Raw genomic sequence first — 19,739 nt, forward strand, 5'->3', positions numbered from 1 at the left:
GACGGGGTTTCACCATGTTGGCCAGGATGGTCTTGATCTCTTGACCTTGTGATCCACCCACGGCCTCCCAAAGTGCTGGGATTACAGGTGTGAGCCACCACACCCATTTGTTTATTTGTTTTTGAGACAGAGTCTCACTCTCTCACCCAGGCTGGAGTGCAGTGGTGTGATCTTGGCTCACTGCAACCTCCGCCTCCTGGGTTCAAGTGATTCTCCTGCCTCAGCCTCCCGAGTAGCTGGGATTACAGCCATGCGCCACCACGCCCAGCTAATTTTTGTATTTTCAGTAGAGACGGGTTTCACCGTGTTGGCCAGGCTGATCTCAAACTTCTGACCTCGTGATCCGCCCGCCTCTGCTTCCCAAAGTGCTGTGATTACAGGTGTGAGCCACGGCGCCCAGCCTCTCCTTTGCTTTTTATATCATATGCGTCTTTAATAGTGAGCTCATTTAATAGTTCTAATTTGATTAAAATGAGTAGAAGCACTGTTTTTGAAGAGGAGTCTGATAAGTCTTGGAGTAATGGATGCCAGTTTGTAACTGGAAAATAAGTTAGACAAATTACAGTGTCAAGTATGATTAGCATAGTTGAGACCAGGCTCTTGGGATTCTCCTTTTCATAGCCCTAAAGCCCAAGTTTAAAGGGAACCAGGTATCTTTCAAGTTTCACGCTAATAACTTTCTTTTCTTTTTTTTTTTTTTTTGAGATGGAGTCTTACTCTTGTCACCCAGGCTGGAGTGCAGTGGCGCAATCTTGACCCACTGCAACCTCCGCCTCCCGGGTTCAAGTGATTCTCCTGCCTCAGCCTCCCACGTAGCTGGGATTACAGGTGCCCACCACCACGCCTGGCTAATTTTTGTATTTTTAGTAGAGATGAGGTTTCACCGTGTTGGCCAGGCTGGTCTCAAACTCCTGACCTCAGGTGATCCACCCGCCTGGGTCTCCCAAAGTGCTGGGATTACAGGTGTGAGCCACCGTGCCAGGCCTCATGTTAATCACTTTCTTAGAATGTGGTTTGTTTGTGTCTTAAAGAAAAATTCGCTGTATGGCATAACTGTAATCTAAATCCTTAGAGCAAATAATGAGGTTTAACAATGATGTTTATATCCTTTTGCTTTTGAGAACAGTGGGTTTCAGTCTTCCCATCTTTCCTACCTCTTCCTCCTTTCTCTAACAGAAATGTATGCTCCATGCATGCATGTACACACTTAATACATAGTGCACATTCCCATTTTAACAGTGGCTCATTTAGGCAGTGACTTACAATTGCAGGGAAAGGGGACCATACCAGATTGTGGGAATTGGGTAATTACCATATTCTCTCTGGAAGAAATACTGCCTCAGGGATGAATAACAAAGCGATTTATGTGACTTCTAAGCAAATTTCCTAGTCTGCATACGTTTCCTTATCTGCAAGCTGGAGGACATTGAGTATAATAAATAGATGTCCTTTTAATATCATTTTACTTCCTTAAAAATGGAAGTAGTAGAATTGCTTAATGGAAGTTTAGGAATCCTCACAGATAACATTTACCTGATTTCACTTATTCTCCAGCTCTGCTCTTTGGAGGTAAATACAGGAGTTGGTTGTTTTTAGCAATGTTAGGGCAAAAAGATAAATGCTTCGTTTTTTAAGACATGTGTTATACATTAGTTAACCTCTGCCAGGAGAGTTGAGTTTTTTGGTATTGTTTTCTGTGCCGTCTGCCCTCTAGAGACTATTACTGGAAAATGTTTACCGAAGTATTTTGCACTGGCGATCATTGTGTGAGCCTGAGAGGGTATCTGGTTGTGTTGTGTTCTCTTACCACCTCCAAAATATTCTGGGAGGCCCAGTGTGGTGGGTCATGCCTGTAATCCCAGCACTTTGGGAGGCCGAAGTGGGAGGATCACTTGAGCTCAGGAATTTGAGACCAGCCTGGGCAACAATGTGTAGTCCCAGCTGCTTGGGAGGCTTAGGAGGGAGGATCACTTGTCCCTGGGAGATCCCGGTCTGCAGTGAGCTATGTTTGCACCACTGCACTCAGGCCTGGGCAACAGAGTGAGACCCTGTCTCAAAACAAAACAACAAAATGTGTAGGATATGTTCCATTAGGTAACTGGTTAATAGTTCTTATGTACAATTTCTATTATGTGGAATTGCAGGCCATTTTTAAATTGGAATGTTAACCTGAATTTACTCTTTATGCATTTTCCCTATCCATGGGCTAGCTGAATATGAAATCAGTGGTATTTATATAAGCTGAATACCCCTATATGGGTGCAGTTATATTTAGTTTTGCTGGTATTAATGAAAAAATTTTCTGTAGGTAAAGTGTCATCTTGAGTTTTGTATTTGGACATGATTGGAAATTAATCAGATTGGCATCAAAATTTTTACCCCTCTAGAACAATAAATAATACTCAGTTCAATTGGGTTCCAGAGTAGCAAGTTCTTTGAATTCCTGCCAAATGTTGATTGGTCCATTAGTGGTCCATTGGCCACTCATTTTTCTTTACTTGAATTATATTTGAAGATCTTTTATAAGTGAAGGCTTTTTTTTTTTTTTTAAAGTTAACTCTAAAAGAAGTAATAATCAGTTGGGCTACTGGAATATCCTTTAAGAACATCTGTATTATTTTCTTTGTGCTTTAGTGTAGTTTTCAGATATTCAGTAGTAATCTCTAAGTGAGTAGTTGAAGTTGGGCTTAGAATTGGAAGTTCTCTGTGTTTCTCCTGACTTCAAAAATAAGCTCTTCAGCAACTTAATTTGGAAATAGTGGGTAAGAGAGTGCGTTATATCACTTCTTTAAGAATGGTGCACTATTTATTTAACTTATATAAAGAAAGGTGTTTTTATTTTGTTTTTTGGTGGTTTTTTTTTTTTTTGAGATGGGGTCTTGCTCTGTCGCCCAGGCTGGAGTGCAGTGTCACAGTCTTGGCTCACTGCAACCTCCGCCCCCTGGGTTCAAGCGATTCTCCTGCCTCAGCCTCCTGAGTAGCTGGGATTACAGGTGCACGCCACCATGCCTGGCTAATTTTGTATTTTTAGTAGAGACAGGGTTTTACCGTGTTGGTCAGGCTGGTCTCCTGACCTCGTGAGCCACCTGCCTTGGCCTCCCAAAGTGCTGGGATTACAGGTGTGAGCCACTGCACCCAACAAAGAAAGGTGTTTATTTGACTCAAGGTTTTGGCGGCTGGGAAGTCCAAGTGCATGGCGGCAGCTTCTGGCAAGGGTTTTTTTTTATACAGGAAGTTTTTAGATTAAGCAATTACTTGGAACCTTAAGCGTACTATGGATTTTTAAAAATTTGAGTGTTAAGTACAATTGAGGGTATGAAGTAAAGATACAATAGAGCATAAAAAGGGGATTTGTGCTGGGTGCGGTGGCTCACGCCTGTAATCCCAGCACTTTGGGAGGCCAAGGAGGGTGGATCACGAGGTCAGGAGATCGAGGCCATCCTGGCTAACACAGTGAAACCCCATCTCTACTAAAAATACAAAAAATTAGCTGGGCGTGGTAGCAGGCGCCTGTAGTCCCAGCTACTTGGGAGGCTGAGGCAGGAGAATGGCGTGAACCCGGGAGGTGGAGGTTGCAGTGAGCTGAGATCGTGCCACTGCACTCCAGCCTGGAGGACAGAGCAAGGCTCCTTCTAAAAAAAAGGGGGGGGGGGGCGGGATTTGTGTGGATTCTAATTCTTGGGATTTTCCTTTTAGCTGTTTTTTTTTTTTTTTTTTTTTTTTTTTTTTAAAGAGACAGGATCTCATTGTCACCCAGGCTGGAGTGCAGTGGCACTATCGTAGCTCATTGCAGCCTGGAACTGGGCTCAAGCTCTCCTCCTTCCTCAGCCTCCTGAGTAGCTAGTACTACAGGTGTATGCCACCATGCCTGGGATCTTTTAGCTTTTTATATAATATGTTATGCCATTAACTTTTCTCTTTTTTTGAGACAGGGTGTTGCTGTGTTGTTGAGGCTGGAGTACAATGGTGTGGTCATAGCTCACTGTAGCCTTGAGCTCCTGGGCTCAAGTGATCCTCCTGCCTCAGCCTCCTGAGTAGCTGGGACCACAGGTGTGCACCGCAATGCCCAGCTAATTTTTTTATTTTTATTTTTTTGAGATGGAGTCTCACACTGTCGCCCTGGCTGGCGTGCAGTGGCGTGATCTCGGCTCACTGCAACCTCCGCCTCTCAGGTTCAAGTGATTTCTCCTGCCTCAGCCTCCTTAGTAGCTGGGATTACAGGCATGAGCCACCGTGCCCGGCTGCCCAGCCAATTCTTGTATTTTTTATATATGTATATATACATATAGTGACGGTGTCTGTGTATTTTACCCAGGCTGGTCTTGAACTCCTGGCCTCAAGGGATCCTCCTGCCTCAGCCTCCCAAAGTGCTAGGATTACAGGTGTGGGCCACCATGCCTGTCCTAACTTTTCTTTTCCTTTTTTTTTTTTTGGAGACGGAGCCTCACTCTGTCACCCAGGATGGAGTACAATGGTGCGATCTTAGCTCGCTGCAACCTCTGCCTCCTGGGTTCAAGCGATTCTGCCTCAGCCTCCCGAGTAATTGGGATTACAGGCATGTACCACCGTGCCCGGCTAATTTTTTTGTATTTTTAGTAGAGACGGGGTTTCGCCATGTTGGCCAGACTGGTCTTGAACTCTTGACCTCAAGTTCTCCGCCCACCTCCGCCTCCAAAAGTGCTGGGATTACAGGCATGAGCCACCACACCTGGCTGTGATGGCTCTTTTTTAAGAGACAGGGTCTCACCCTGTGACTCAGGCTGGAATGCAGTGGTATGATCCTAGCTCACTGCACCCTTGAACTCCTGGGCTTAAGGAATCCTCCCGCCTCAGCCTCCTGTGTAGCTGGGACCATAGGTTTGCGCTGCCACCCATGTTGTCTGGGCTGGTCTGGAATTCCTGCCCTCAAGTGATCCTTCTGCTTCAGCCTCCTTAAGTATTGGGATTACAGGCATGAGCCACCATGCTTAGCTTGTGATGGCTCTTAGTGTACATACCTGGGACATATAACTGTACCTTCTTAAAAGTAGTTATCTCAGAATGCTTAGCAAGCCTCTCTTTGACTTGACTTTAAAAGCTTTGAACACTAGATCCTAACTTTTTGAAGTAAACTTTTGATTTTGAAATGGTTGAAAGTCATTTGAAGCCAAGTCTTTGGAAATAATAATTGATACGAGTTGTGTGTTTGGTCACAGTGCCAATTTAAACTGGGTTGATCTGTCTTACATGGCTGTTATGGCACTGAAGGATATGAAGCATTTGAAATGCTGACATTTTGGAATATTCATTTAAAAATAGGCTGGGGCCAGACATGGCTCACACTTGTAATCCCAGCACGTTGGGAGGCCGAGGCGGGTGGATCACCTGAGGTCAGGAGTTTGAGACCAACCTGGCCAACATGACGAAACCCCATCTCTATGAAAATACAAAAATTAGCCAGGCATAGTGGTGCAGGCCTGTAGTCTCCGCTAATTGGGAGGCTGAGGTGGGAGAATCGCTTGAATCTGGGAGGTGGAAGTTGCAGTGGGCTGAGATCACACCACTGCACTCTATCCAGCCTAGGAGACACAGCAAGACTTCACCTCAAAAAATGAAAATAAAAAGTCTGGGTACTGTGGCTCTTGCCTATAATCCTAGCATTTTTGAAGTGAGGCAGGAAAATCACTTGAGCTCAGGAGTTTGAGATCAGCCTGGGCAACATAGCAAGTCCTGATTTCTACAAAAAAATTTTAAGCGTTAGCTGGGCATGGTGGCATGTGGAGGCTGAGATGGAGGATATCACCAAGCCCAGGAGGTCAAAGATGCAGTGAGCCATAAACGTGCTATTGCACTCAAGGTTGTGCAACAGAGTGAGACCCTGTCTCAAAAACATACAACAGTTGGTATTAAGCAATTACTTACAGATCTGTGTTGAGGTAGATTAATATGGCACCAATTTGGGTAGACTGGAAGCCATTTTTCTGTTGACTAGAAGATCAGTTTCTTGGAATAGTGCAGGCAGAGGTATAATAAAGGTCTTCTGCTTTGTATTTTCAACCATGTAAATGATCTGAATTTTTAAAAAAAATTTTTAAAAAGCTTTTAGATTGGGAAAGGGCATAAGGGAACAGATAAGATTACATAACAAGATTTGGGAAACAGGATATGAAGAGACAAATTATGATTAATCCATAAAATTGACAGGGACTAGGTGTACAGTTTGGACATTGTTCAGAGAAGGATCTGAATATTAAATTTTCTCTTCTAAACACAATGTGAATAAGTATTTTCACGTTTACTGCATTTCATTGCAATTGCTTCCTGAATGCCTATTTGACATCACAGCTGTCTTTCTAATAAGCTTATTAATGTGTGCCTGCAAATTTGGCAGTTTTAAGATTTGCCTTGGTTTTAGCGCTGGTTGGATTCCCTAGATTTGGAAAGGGTACTTGTTTATGAAGATATAATAATGTGGGACATATAGTAATGAATATAACAAATAATTCCTAATATGGGATAAGGTCCCCTTTCTCCCAGTGAGAGAACTCATACTGGCTGTTTAGCACCCATACTGACTGCTTGATGTTTCATGATGTCTGCTTTATGAATACAGTAATAATATATTCACCTTGATACTGGTGAAAGATCACTTGTAAGGAATTTTTGGAAGTTAAAATTTAACTTCCAGATTTCACTAGCTTAAGTCCTGAGTGTGAGGGAAATAACCATCTATGCTGTAAGAAGAGCAGACGCTGTTACTATAATGATAGTAGCAAAACCAGAAATTGTTTATTACTATCATAGTAGTAGCAGTTTCATTCCAAGCAACTTTTACCCTTATAAAGCACATGGGGGGCCGGGCGTGGTGGCTCAATTCCTGTAATCCCAGCACTTTGGGAGGCCGAGGCAGGCAGATCACGAGGTCAGGAGATTGAGACCATCCTGGCTAACACGGTGAAACCCCGTCTCTACTAAAAATACAAAAAATTAGCTGGGCGCGGTGGCGGGTACCTGTAGTCCCAGCTACTTGGGAGGCTGAGGCAGGAGAATAGCGTGAACCCGGGAGGTGGAGCTTGCAGTGAGCCGAGATCGCGCCACTGCAGTCTAGCCTGGGGGACAGAGCGAGACTCTGTCTCAAAAAAAAAAAAAAAAATAAAGTACATGGGATTAGAATAAGAGCAATAGAAAAGAGAAAAATAACAAAAACAACTTGAGTTCCGAGTTTCTATTTAGGAGTAGTCTGGATAATTCTTCTTATCCTGGTTTGTTGTAGCTTCAGAAAAGAGTTCATTAAGGGGTCTACTGAAAAGGTGGTGACTTCCAACTACCTTAATTCAGAATTACTTGAAAGCATGCTGTATTTCTTTTTCTTTTCTTTCCCTTTCCCTTTTTGATGGAGTTTCACTCTCGTTGCCCAGGCTGGAGTCCAGTGGCGCGATCTCGGCTCACTGCTACCTCTACCTCCTGGGTTCAAGCGATCTCTTGCCTCAGCCTCCTGAGTAGCTGGGATTATAGGCTTGCATCACCACGCTTGGCTAATTTTGTATTTTTAGTAGAGACTGAGGTTTCACCATGTTGGTCAGGCTGGTCTCAAACTCCTGACCTCAGGTGATCCACCCACCTCGGCCTCCCAAAGTGCTGGGATTACAGCCATAAGCCACCGCACCTGGCCGGAAAACATGCTATATTTCTCTCTGGGTATTGTCAAACTGAAAAAGGGTGGTAGAAATTTCTGACAAGCTTCTTTGTAAAAGAATAGGCACAAGTATGGCAGACTGGTTAAGAAAAAGGAAATCAGAATAGCAAAACATGGTATAATAACCTGTAATCATCCAAAAAATGGGCAAATCTGAATTAGGAGGGGGAAAGCAGAATTTTAATTTACCATGTCACCATCCTTGCTGAATTTTACAGAATTTGATCCAAAATGGCTTAATAAGGGATTGGAAGGCATGATTAGTGATAAATTGATTTGGGGGTTCTCAGTTGTGGGAGTCAGTTTGTTTGGCATTATGTTGATTTGTTATCTATCTCTGGTGGAGCCATTTAATTTAGATGTTAATTTTTAAAAGATGTTCTAGGTTCAGACGCGGTGGCACATGCAAATCCCAGCATTTTAGGAGGCTGAGGTGGGCATATCCCCTGAGGTCAGGAGTTCGAGACCAGCCTGGCCAGTGTGGTGAAACCCGGTCTCTACTAAAAATACAAAAATGAGCCGGGCATGGTGGCACGTGCCTGTAGTCCCAGCTACTCCAGAGGCTTAGGCAGGAGAATCTGTTGAACCTGGGAGGCGGAGGTTGCTGTGAACCAAGATTGTGCTGTTGCACTCTAGTCTGGGCGACAGAGCGAGACTGTCTCCAAAAACAAAATGTTCTATTAGCTGAGACAATAGTATTATTCATTTTTAAATGCAAAAAATAAGCTTCTAGTTAGCTTTAGCCCTTTTAGCTTCAGTCTTTTTCCTTGAGGGATTTAATAATTAAATGCTGTATCTGTTCAGTTTGACTATATGAAATTGCTGTTTTTGTAGGTCAGAAGAAGTTGAGTGTGAGCAATGCCAAATGGGTCTGCCTAATACTGTTTACAGTTATATTATTACTTCCTGGCTGACTTATGAATAGTATTTGTTCAAATCAGTATCTACTTATTGCACCAAGCCCTGTGAGAAGCAGTAGTGATAAATAGATGAGAGGTGAGAGTTTGTGTCATTAAGAAACTTGGTCTAATAGTGAAACATATGGAAAGAAATGTATTACTATTGTTGGCTGGGCACAGTGGCTCACACCTGTAATCCCAGCACTTTGGGAGGCCAAGGCTGGCAGATCACTTGAGGTCAGGAGTTAGAGACCACCCTGGCCAACATGATGAAACTCCCATCTCTCCTAAAACAATATACAAAAATTAGCCAGGCATGGTGGCGCGTGCCTGTAGTCCCAGCTACTCAGGAGACTAAGGCAGGAGAATCGCTTGAACCTGGGAGGTGGAGGTTGCAGTGAGCCAAGATTGTGCCAAGTGTAATTGGAACCCTTAAGATGGGGGCAAGGTGAGGGAAGGGCAGTCAGGATTCCGAAAAGAAGTGGGCATTAGTCTGTTTATTGTGCCCGGAGAGTAAGATTACTTTAGGTGGAGGAAATAATAGTGTTTGAAGATTGCCAGCCATTCAGTTTGTTTAAAGGAAGATGAATGGTACAAGTTTAAAGTCCTTTAAGTTAGTTATCTAATTAATCTGTTGATGTACTAGCTATTGTGTCAAGTGCTAGGAGACACAAATTCAATTTCACAGTGCTAGTAGCTTTTGCTGTAGGCAGTGAGAATCCATTGAAAAGTTTTGAGCAATGTGGTCACTTTCAGATATATATATATATTTGAGACGGAGTCTTACTCTGTCACCTAGGCTGGAGTGCAGTGGCGCAATCTTGGCTCACTGCAACCTCCGCCTCCTGGGTTCAAGCAATTCTCCTGCCTCAGCCTCCTGAGTAGCTGGGATTACAGGCACGCACCACCACTCCCGGCTAATTTTTGTATTTTTAGTAGAGACGGGGTTTCACCATGTTGGTCAGGCTGGCCTCGAACTCCTGACCACAAGTGATCCACCCGCCTCGGCCTCCCAAAGTGCTGGGATTACAGGTGTGAGCCACTGCACCCGGCTGTCAGATTTACATTTTTAAAGGAAAAGAATGGTTAGCCAGGTTGTAGAAGACAGAAAGTGAGGCCTGAGTAATGGCAAAGGAGGCCAGTTAAAAGGCAACTGCATAAATGTTGAAAAGATACTACTGCTTGAGCCAGGGCAATGACATTGGGCTGGAGAAAAAGAGATGACTAGAAAGTTGCAAGTGTCTTACCTTTGGTTAAGATTTACCAGAGTTGAACATTGCCTCTGTAAATTCCTTAGTTTGAATTTCCTTGACTCTACCCACTCTTATATCCTATACCTTTACTATAACCTTCCTGGGGTCATTCTCTGTTTCTCAAATGTTGTTCCTTGAGTTCCCTTTTCATGTTACATCAATTTCCCTGGATAATCTCGTCCAGTTCTGTTACTATATATACTAGGCTTAAGACTTCTTCAGAGGCCGGGTATGGTGGCTCACGCCTGTAATCCCAGCACTTTGGGAGGCCGAGGCAGGTGGATCACCTGAGGTCAGGAGTTCGAGACCAGCCTGGCCAGCATGGTGAAACCCTGTATGTACAAAAAAAATACAAAAAATTAGCTGGGTATGATGGCATATGCCTATAATCCCAGCTGCTTGGGAGGCTGAGGCAGGAGAATTGCCTGAAGCCAGGAGGTGGAGGTTGCAGTGAGCCGAGATCGAGCATTCCAGCCTGGGTAACGAGAGTGAAACTCCTTCTCAAAAAAACAAAAAAAAAAAAACTGAGTTCAGACCGTATATATTCCATATCATCGCTGCAATTCTATGTATATTAAATTGAATTCATTCTCTTCCAAAACCTGCTTTTTCTTTCTTGCTCTTAGTGAATTAGCATTAACCCAATTTTTTGTCATTAGATGATATGGATCATTTCTCTAAGATCTCCATTTTTTTCTTTTCTATCTCGCATACTGTCTTCATCTCTTCTTAACATTTATTGGACTCTCTGTATATTATTGTCACTTCATCTGTTCTGTTCATTACCTGGAAGAATCATCACTATTTAGTACAATAACCTTAGATTTCTTCAGTGGCTTCCCTTCACCTATATAATGAAATAACAAACTTTACTTCATATGTAGCTTTTTACTCTGTCCCCTGAATAATGTTCTTTCTCTAAATCTCTCATTCTTAGTGACTTTGTGAACCGTAGCATCTTTGTTGCAACCACTCAATACTTGGTTCTGCATTATAGCTCAAAAGCAGTCATAGATGGTACATATACAGTGGATGTGGCTGTGTTCAATTAAAACTTTTTTTGTTGTTTTTTAAGACACGGTTGTCTCACTTTATTGCCCAGGCTGGAGTGCAGTGGCATGATTATAGCTCATTGCCTCCTTGAATTCTTGGACTCGAGCAATCCTCTTGCTTCAGCCTCCTGAGTAGCTGAGACTACAGGCATGTGCTGTTAGCACACCCAGCTAGTTTTTAAATGTTTTGTAGACATAGGGTCTCACCATCTTGCTAAGGCTGGTCTCAAGTGATCCTCCCACCTCTGCCTCCCAAAGTGCTGCAATTACAGGTGTGAACCACCACAGGCCCTCATTAAAACTTTATTTGCAAAAACAGATGGTGGATAGTAATTGTTTGTTCACCCCTGCTCAAACACACCTTGTTAAAGCACACACATACCACCGACCTTTGTTCATTGCTGATGCTCTTACTGATAACCCACCCTCCCAGTGAAGTTGCTTACTAGAGTAAGCTCACAGAGGGCAGACTCTTTGGTTTTGCATCTATACCCTGAGCTGGTGAGTAGTAGTTTTTTTTCATACCCTGAGCTGGTGAGTAGTATTTTTTTTTCAATCAACTTGGAATTAAGAACTTGTAGAAAACTGGACATTTCGCTATAGGAAGCATTGTGATAGGGAGGTATTATGTAGAAAGTCTGCTCTAGGAAATTGAACATTAACTTTTCATTTGAGTGGCATAGCTAAATATAAGTTTTGATATAAAGAAATTTCAGATTGGGTGGTGGTAGTGGTTTAAAATACAGAATTTTAACAAAATTGCCTACTTGGTATATCTTAAGAGCAAAAACTTTTACTTAGGTTCTATTAGGCCTAATTGCCTACTTGGGTATATCTTAAGAGCAAAAACTTTTACTTACGTTCTATTAGGTCTGGCCCTGTGGGCATTTCTCAATAAATATTTGCATAATTAGATGCTGTGATCACTCTTCAAAAAGAACTGGCAAGTTAGATTTTGTGCTGTGTGTCTGTGTGTGTGTGTGTGTGTGTAGAAGAGAGCAGTGTTAAAAGATCAAGGCTGGGCGTGATGGCTCACGCCTGTAGTCCCAGCACTTTGGGAGGCCAAGGTGGGTGGATCACCTGAGGTCAGGAGTTTGAGACTAGCCTGGCCAACATGGCGGAACCTGTCTCTACTAAAAATACAAAAATTGGCCGGGCGCGGTGGCTCACGCCTGTAATCCCAGCACTTTGGGAGGCCGAGGCGGGTGGATCACGAGGTCAGGAGTTCCAAGACCAGCCTGGCCAATATGGTGAAACCCCATCTCTACTAAAACTACAAAAATTAGCTGGTATGGTGACGTGCACCTGTAGTTCCAGCTACTTGGGAGGCTGAGGCAGAAGAATCGCTTGAACCCAGGAGGCAGAGGTTGCAGTGAGCCGAGATCTCACCATTGCACTCCAGCCTGGGTGACAGTGAGACTCTGTCTCCTGTATATATATGTGTGTGTGTGTATATATATGTGTGTATATATATATGTGTGTGTGTGTGTGTATATATGTGTGTGTGTGTATATATATATATATATATATTAGCTGGGCCTGGTGGCGTGTGCCTGTAATCCCAGCTATTTGGGAGGCTGAGGCAGGATAGCTTGAACCCAGGTGGTGGAGGTTGCAGTGAGCTGAGATCGCACCACTGCTGCTCTTCAGCCTGGGCGACAGCAAGACTCTCTCAAAAAAAAGAAAAGAAAAGAAAAAAAAAATCAGTTACTGAGGTTGACCATCCCAAATCTGAGAATCTAAGATCCAAAATGCTTCAAGATCCAAAATTTTTCAGTACTGACATGATGTTCAAAAAGGAAATGCTCCTTGTCCAATAATATAATGGAAACATTCCAAAATCTAAAACACTTCCGGTCCCAAACATTTCAGATAAGGATACTCAACTTGTATGTGTATGATGATTTTGTATAATTCAAATTGCCTTCCTTAGCCTTCTTTATACTATTCACTTGTTTTGCTTCTCAGGGATAGTCAAAACATTAAATCACACAAACGAGGGGCCAGGTGCAGCGGCTCACGCCTGTAATCCCAGCACTTCGGGAGGCCAGGGCGGGCAGATCACAAGGTCAGGAGATCGAGACCATCCTGGCTAACACGGTGAAACCCCGTCTCTACTAAAAATACAAGAAATTAGCCGGGCTTGGTGGCATGCGCCTGTAGTCTCAGCTATTCGGGAGGCTGAGGCGAGAGAATGGCGTGAACCCTGGAGGCGGAGCTTGCAGTGAGCCGAGATAGCGCCACTGCACTCCAGCCTGGGTGACAGAGCAAGACTCTTGTCTCAAAAAAAAAAAAAAAAAAGAACACATTTCATATTTAAAATCTGAATTGAGATTTTTGTAACCTTTTTTTGAGGACAGAATGTAATGTCAGCCCTTTCCTATGTGTTCTATTGATAATGTCATTTGTTTCTTTCTTTCTTTCTTTCTTTTTTTTTTTTTTTTAAGACAGTCTCACTCTGTTGCCCAAGCTGGAGTGCAGTGGCGTGATCTGGGCTCACTGCAGTCTCTGCCTCCCGGGTTCAAGTGATTCTCCTGTCTCAGCCTCCTGAGTAGCTAGGACTACCGGTGCCCGCCCCCACACTTGGCTAACTTTTTTGTGTTTTTAGTAGAGATGGGATTTCACCATGTTGGTCAGGCTGGTCTTGAACTCCTGACCTCAGGTAATCCACCTGCCTTGGCCTCACAAAGTGCTGGGATTACAGGTGAGAGCCACCGCACCCGGCCATGTCATTTCTTGTTAGTCTTGTTAAGGTTAAGCATAGCATCATGCAAATGCTGTTTGATTCATTTTCTCTTTCTGATCCTAACCTTGTTTGAGTTTCAGGGAAACTTTTAAATTTTGATCAAGTAAATGAAGTTGCTAGTAGTCAAAGAAGTAATTAATATTAAGTAACAGGAAGGGAAATTGCATTCACTTCTTAGTTCAGCATTTCTGATAATGCTGATTTCTTTCTTTACTTTTCTTTTTTTTTTGAGACGGAGTCTTGCTCTTTCGCCCAGGCTGGAGTGCAGTGGCACGATCTCGGCTCACTGCAACCTCCGTCTCCGGGGTTCAAGTGATTCTCCTGCCTTAGCCTGCTCAGTAGCTGGGATTACAGGCGTGCACCACCATGCGTTACTAATTTTTGTATTTTTAGTAGAGACGGGGTTTCACCATGTTGGCCAGGCTGGTCTCGAACTCCTTACCTCGTGATCCACCTGCCTCAGCCTCCCAAAGTGCTGAGATTACAGATGTGAGCCCCTCCGCACCAGGAATATGCTGATTTATTTCTTTGCTAGAAGCTTGGCTTGCTTCATAGCTAGTTTTATAGGTACATCATACATCCCTATTTCCCCCTCAGAAGTCATGATCAAACTCACTACTCTAGAGCTCACATTTAAGAGTAATAACATTTTATCATAAATCATTTTTAAATGTATAGTATTTGAGTAAAACCTTAAGCTGCAGTAAAGAAGTATCTTCAACTTGGGTGTTTGCAAATAGTTGTTTTGCCGCCTTTATTCTAAAATATGTATGTTTGCTTTGTTTTTAAAGCAGTGTTGTTACTGTGACTCTGAAGTGTATTCTCAAAAAAAGGGGAAAGTGCAGGGATAGGTTGAGTTTCCAGTGGGGAAGAAAAAAAGAAATGTTACTTATAGGTGGTTAACATGAAAAGTTGGATTAACTTTTTTTCTTTTCTTTCTTTTTTCTTATTTATTTATTTTTTAATAATAGACACAGGGTCTCCCTATGTTTCCCAGGCTGGTCCCTCAAGTGATCCTCCTGCCTTGGCCTCCCAAAGTACTGGGATTACAGGCGTGAGCCACTACACCTGGCCAATTTTTTTTTTCAGCGTATGACTAAATATAGATTTATCTTTGCAGTAGACAAAATGAATATCAAGTTATTACTATATACAAAATTCTTCAGGAATTTATTTGCTACAAAATATGAAATTTCTGTGCTTTAAAATAAAAAATATTGGTTGTATTGGATCAATTTTTTTTTTGCAGTAGGTCAACCAAGAGAAGGTTTATATTTGGACTTTTTAAAATAGGCCATTCTGAAATCCAGAAATTTGTAAGATAATAAAGACCATTTAACTGTTCCTCATTGTTTGAAACTAATGGAATAAGAAATTATATTGGAGTGATAAGTGTGATTTCTGTGACTAGAATTTCCGATCGTCATCTTTTTTTTTTTTTTTTTCTCCAGGTTAGATTGATTATAGTTCTCCCGTTTTTAGACCTCTCAGGAGAAAGGGAATTTTCCTGCCTTTCTTTGGATAGGTGTCTGCGCAGAGATTTGATGGACATGCCATACAACTAAGCTTGGACAATTGGCACCTTTACTGCAAACTCCCAGATTTGGTTTAATCACTGTAATATCTTGAATGGGATTTTATCTGGATAATTATCTTATTCTTCCTGAATTATTAATTGATCCCAGTATATGGATCTGACAAATTTTCAAAAAGCTGAGAGTACTGTAAAAAATATTTTTTAAAAGTGCCAGGCTTGGCCAGGCGCGGTGGCTCACACGTGTAATCCCAGCACTTCGGGAGGCCGAGCCGGGTGGATCACAAGATCAGAAGTTCGAGACCACCCTAGCTAACACGGTGAAACCCCGTCTCTACTAAAAATACAAAAAATTAGCCAGGCGTGGTGGCAGGCACCTGTAGTCCCAGTTACTCGGGAAGCTGAGGCAAGAGAATGGCGTGAACCCGGGAGGCGGAGCTTGCAGTGAGCTGAGATCGCGCCACTGTACTCCAGCCTGGGCGACTCAAAAAAAAAAGTGCCAGACTTGGTGGCTGAGGTGGAAGGATTGCTTGAGCCCAGTAGACCAGCCTGAGCAACATAGCAAGACCCCATCTCTACAAATGGCATGTGTCTGTGGTCCCAGCTACCTGGGAGGCTGAGGCAGGATCGCTTGAACCCAGGAGATTGAGGCTGCAGTGAGCCATGATTATGCCACTGTACTCCAGCCTGTGCTATAGAGCAAGACCTTGTCCCCCTGTGCAAAAAAAAAAAAAAAAAAATTGGTTTTTACAGTTTTAATTTTTGCTAGGGGAGTAGGGAGAGAGATAGGAATGTGATTCTACCATTCCCTGCCCCTATTTATACACATACAATCAGAAAATAATAATTTTAGATCTGTATCTTATTTTGTCCTACGGAGGGATTATGTTGTGCCTTAACTGTAACCCAAGTCTAGATGTATCCCATCTTAATGAGTTTCAGTTTTTCCTTTTCTTTAATAATTGATTGCTGTTAAATTGGAATGTAGTTACACATAATAGTTAAGCAGGGTTAAAATAATCTTTTTGTCCTTTCAAAATGATAGTTTTATTACCACAGAAGACTACTTATCCTTAATGTTTGTTATAGTTCATTTTTGTTACTAAGTAGTTTGTGTTAATCTCCAGATAGAATATTTCCTTTCAAGGTCCAATTCTTTGGTTCTTGTGTAATAGTCAATTACTGTTGACTATGTATAGCCCCCTGAAGCTTTCATGTATCACAGGTAGAGTTTTTAACTGCATTCTCTGTGTATGTCGCTATAATTTGTACATGTACATAATTTTCTTAAGATGCCAAACTAAGCACATTGTAGACATTTTGGATGAAATTAGAACAAATGATTGTGTGCCATTAATAATAGATGTGGATTGGCATTCTGACCTTAAAGGATAAAATAAGAGGTGTGGTTAGGGCTGGGCGTGGTGGCTCATGCTTGTAATCCCAGCACTTTGGGGGGCTGAGGTGGGCGGATCACTTGAGGTCGGGAGTTCAAGACCAGCCTCACAAACAAGGAGAAACCCCGTCTCTACTAAAAATATATATATATATATACAAAATTAACTGAGCATGGTGGCGCATGCCTGTAATCCCAGCTACTCGGGAGGCTGAGGCAGGAGAATCGCTTGAACTCGGGAGGGGGATGTTGCGGTGAGCCGAGATCGTGCCATTGCGCTCCAGCCTGGGCAACAAGAGTGAAACTCCGTGCCGGGGGTAAAAATAAATAAATAAATAAAAATAAAAAAGAGGTGTGGTTTAGAGGTTAGAACTACTTGCCTGAATGGTTAAACTAATTAAACTTCAATTTTAATTAGTCAAATTTGATGAATGCTTTGTTCAAAAAATTTGGGCACCTCATTGAGGAGTCAGTGGATTACCAAGAAATACTTGGTGTTTTTTAAATAATGATGAGCTGTTATGAGAAGTATTATTTTATCTGTAGCATGTGTCTTGCATATCTTTGCAATTTGTGAAGACAAAATTATTCTGGCAATTTGATTTCAGATAATAATCTACATGACACTTAAGAATTATAAGAGCCAGCCGGGCTGGCACAGTGGCTTGCGCCTGTGATCCCAGCACTTTAGGAGGCCGAGGTGGGCGGATCACCTGAGGTCAGGAGTTCAAGACCATCCTGGCCAACATGGTGAAACCCCATCTCTACTAAAAATACAAAAATTAGCTGGGCGTGGTGGCGGGCACCTGTAATCCCAGCTACTCGGGAGGTTGAGACAGGAGAATCGCTGGAACCCGAGAGGCGGAGGTTGCAGTGAGCCGAGATCGGGCTACTGCACTCCAGCCTGGGTAACAAAGAGCGAAACTCAGTCTCAAAAAAACAAAAGAGTTACAGGATCCAGGCTCACGCCTGAGGCAGGAGGACCAGCCTGGGCAACAGACTCCATCTCTACCAAAGAAAAAAAGAAAAATTAGCTGGGTGTGATGGCATGCAGCTATAGTTGAGAGGCTGAGGTGGGAGGATAACTTGAGCCTGGGAGTTTGAGGCTGCAGTAACAGAGCAAGACCCTGTCTCTTAAAAAAAAAGAAAATTATAGGAAAATATGAATGCTTTATCTGAACTTCATAGAATTTTGCCATTTTCAACCCTACCTCCAGTCTGGCAGTAATCAGTCTAGGATTTTTAGATTTAAAATGAAAAGCATCACTTCAGACTTTGCTCACCAAAACTTAGTATGTAATTCTCTTTTTTTCTTTGCAGAAATGGAATCTATTTGGAATTTGCAGAAGCAAGGTAAGAATGATTAGATTACTTAAAATGTCACTGATAAGTAACCACTGGACATTATTTTTGGGTGGGATTAACAGATGGGTGGTAATTTACCAAATAGACTTTGTATTTTGAGTTATTTAATAACTGCAATCAAAAGGCACTAGCAGCTGGGCAGGGTGGCTCATGCCTGTAATCCCAACACTTTGGGAGGCCAAGGCGGGAGGATTGCTGAAGTCCAGGAGTTCAAGACCAGCCTGGGCAGCATAGCCAGACCCCGTCTCTATTTTTTAAATTAAAAAAAAAAAAGTGTAGGGCCGGGCGCAGTGGCTCACGCCTGTAATCCTAGCACTTTGGGAGGCTGAGGCGGGTGGATCACCCGAGGTCAGGAGTTCAAGACCAGCCTGGCCAACATGGTGAGACCCTGTCTCTACTAAAAATACAAAAATTAGCTGGGCGTGGTGGCAGGCGCCTGTAATTCCAGCTACTTGGGAGGCTGAGGCAAGAGAATAGCTTGAACCCAGGAGGCAGAGGTTACGGTGAGCTGAGATTGTGCCATTGCACTCCAGCCTGGGCAACAAGAGCGAAACGCCATCTCCAAAAAAAAAAAAAAAAAGATAGTATTAAGAGTGAATACGAAAAAAGAAAACAGCAACAAAAAGACACTACCATACCAGGACTGGCGAGGATGGGGCAATACTGTAAGTGAAAAAAACAGATGAAAGTATTATTTACCTACTAGATGAAGATATGAATGATTTTTTTCCCCTCCTGGTTATGAAAGTAAGACAAGCCATAAATGTTATTAATGTAGGAAACCAACAAGAATAAGTATTTCCACTTTTGGCTGGTCTTTCTCTGTATTTGTGTGGTAGACAACAAACAGCCTAAGAATTGAAATTCATAGTTCAGAAAAATATTAGCTGTTATAGGAGCCTGAATTGTATCCTATTCATTTTGAATTGAATAGTATACAATTCCTGAATTGTATCCTATTCCTCATTTACTTTGCTAATTAATATAAGTGAATTTCAGATGGATGTGAAATTCCTAGAATTTCAGGACTTGAAATGTGTAGAAATTTCTCTTATTTTACATATTAGGAAAGTGAGGCCCAGTGAGGTTTCTGTAAACTAGAAAGTGGCAGGACTAGAATGTAGCTTCCCCTGATTTCCCAACGTTGCTCTTTCTTCTGGAGTTAACTTTCTGTGTATCTTACCAAACAAATGAAAAAAACATAGACTAGAAAATACACCCTGCAGGCTGGGCACGGTGGCTTACGCCTGGAATCCCAGCACTTTGGGAGGCGGAGGCAGGTGGATCACCTGAGGTTCAGGAGTTCAAGACCAGCCTGGCCAACATGGTGAAACCCCATTTCTATTAAAACAGTTAGCCAGGCGTGGTGGCACATGCCTGTAAATCCCAGCTACTAGGGAGGCTGAGCCAGGAGAATCGCTTGAACACGAGAGATGGAGGTTGCAGTGAGCTGAGATCACACCATTGCTCTCCAGCCTGGGCAACAAGAACGAAACTTCATCTGAAAAAAAGGAAAAGAAAATATACCCTGCAAAGTAGACCTACCTGTTTTTACTGTAAAATTGCCGTTAACTCTTAGGAATGAGCATATTCTTCATGGCACATTTCCAATGGGTGGCCCTAGGAGTCCCAGAAAGGATATTATTATATTATCTCTGGACTAAACTAGATTGATTCTTAGCTGAAGTGGACTTGAGTTTTTCTGATACTATTTTCAGGCCTTTAAAATTTTCCATTGGGTGACCAGTTGTATTGACTTGCCTTTTTTTTTTTTTTTAAGCATGTACACTTGAAAAAGTTCTTAGGGAAGGTAGAAATT

At 42.5% G+C, this 19,739-nt stretch overlaps 1 protein-coding gene across 1 annotated transcript in view; it reads left to right on the forward strand.

Annotated features, from left to right (window-relative positions):
- The window catches only part of NUFIP2 (nuclear FMR1 interacting protein 2), a 133,800-nt gene that overhangs the window by 104,561 nt on the left and 9,500 nt on the right, over positions 1 to 19,739 (forward strand). The window contains exon 5 of the mRNA XM_511374.9: positions 17,876 to 17,908. Within this exon, the coding sequence (XP_511374.4) occupies positions 17,876 to 17,908 (33 nt within the window). The remainder of the gene's footprint in view (positions 1 to 17,875; positions 17,909 to 19,739) is intronic.

Source organism: Pan troglodytes, chromosome 19, assembly GCF_028858775.2.
Source record: "Pan troglodytes isolate AG18354 chromosome 19, NHGRI_mPanTro3-v2.0_pri, whole genome shotgun sequence".
Classification (NCBI taxonomy): Eukaryota; Metazoa; Chordata; class Mammalia; order Primates; family Hominidae; genus Pan; species Pan troglodytes.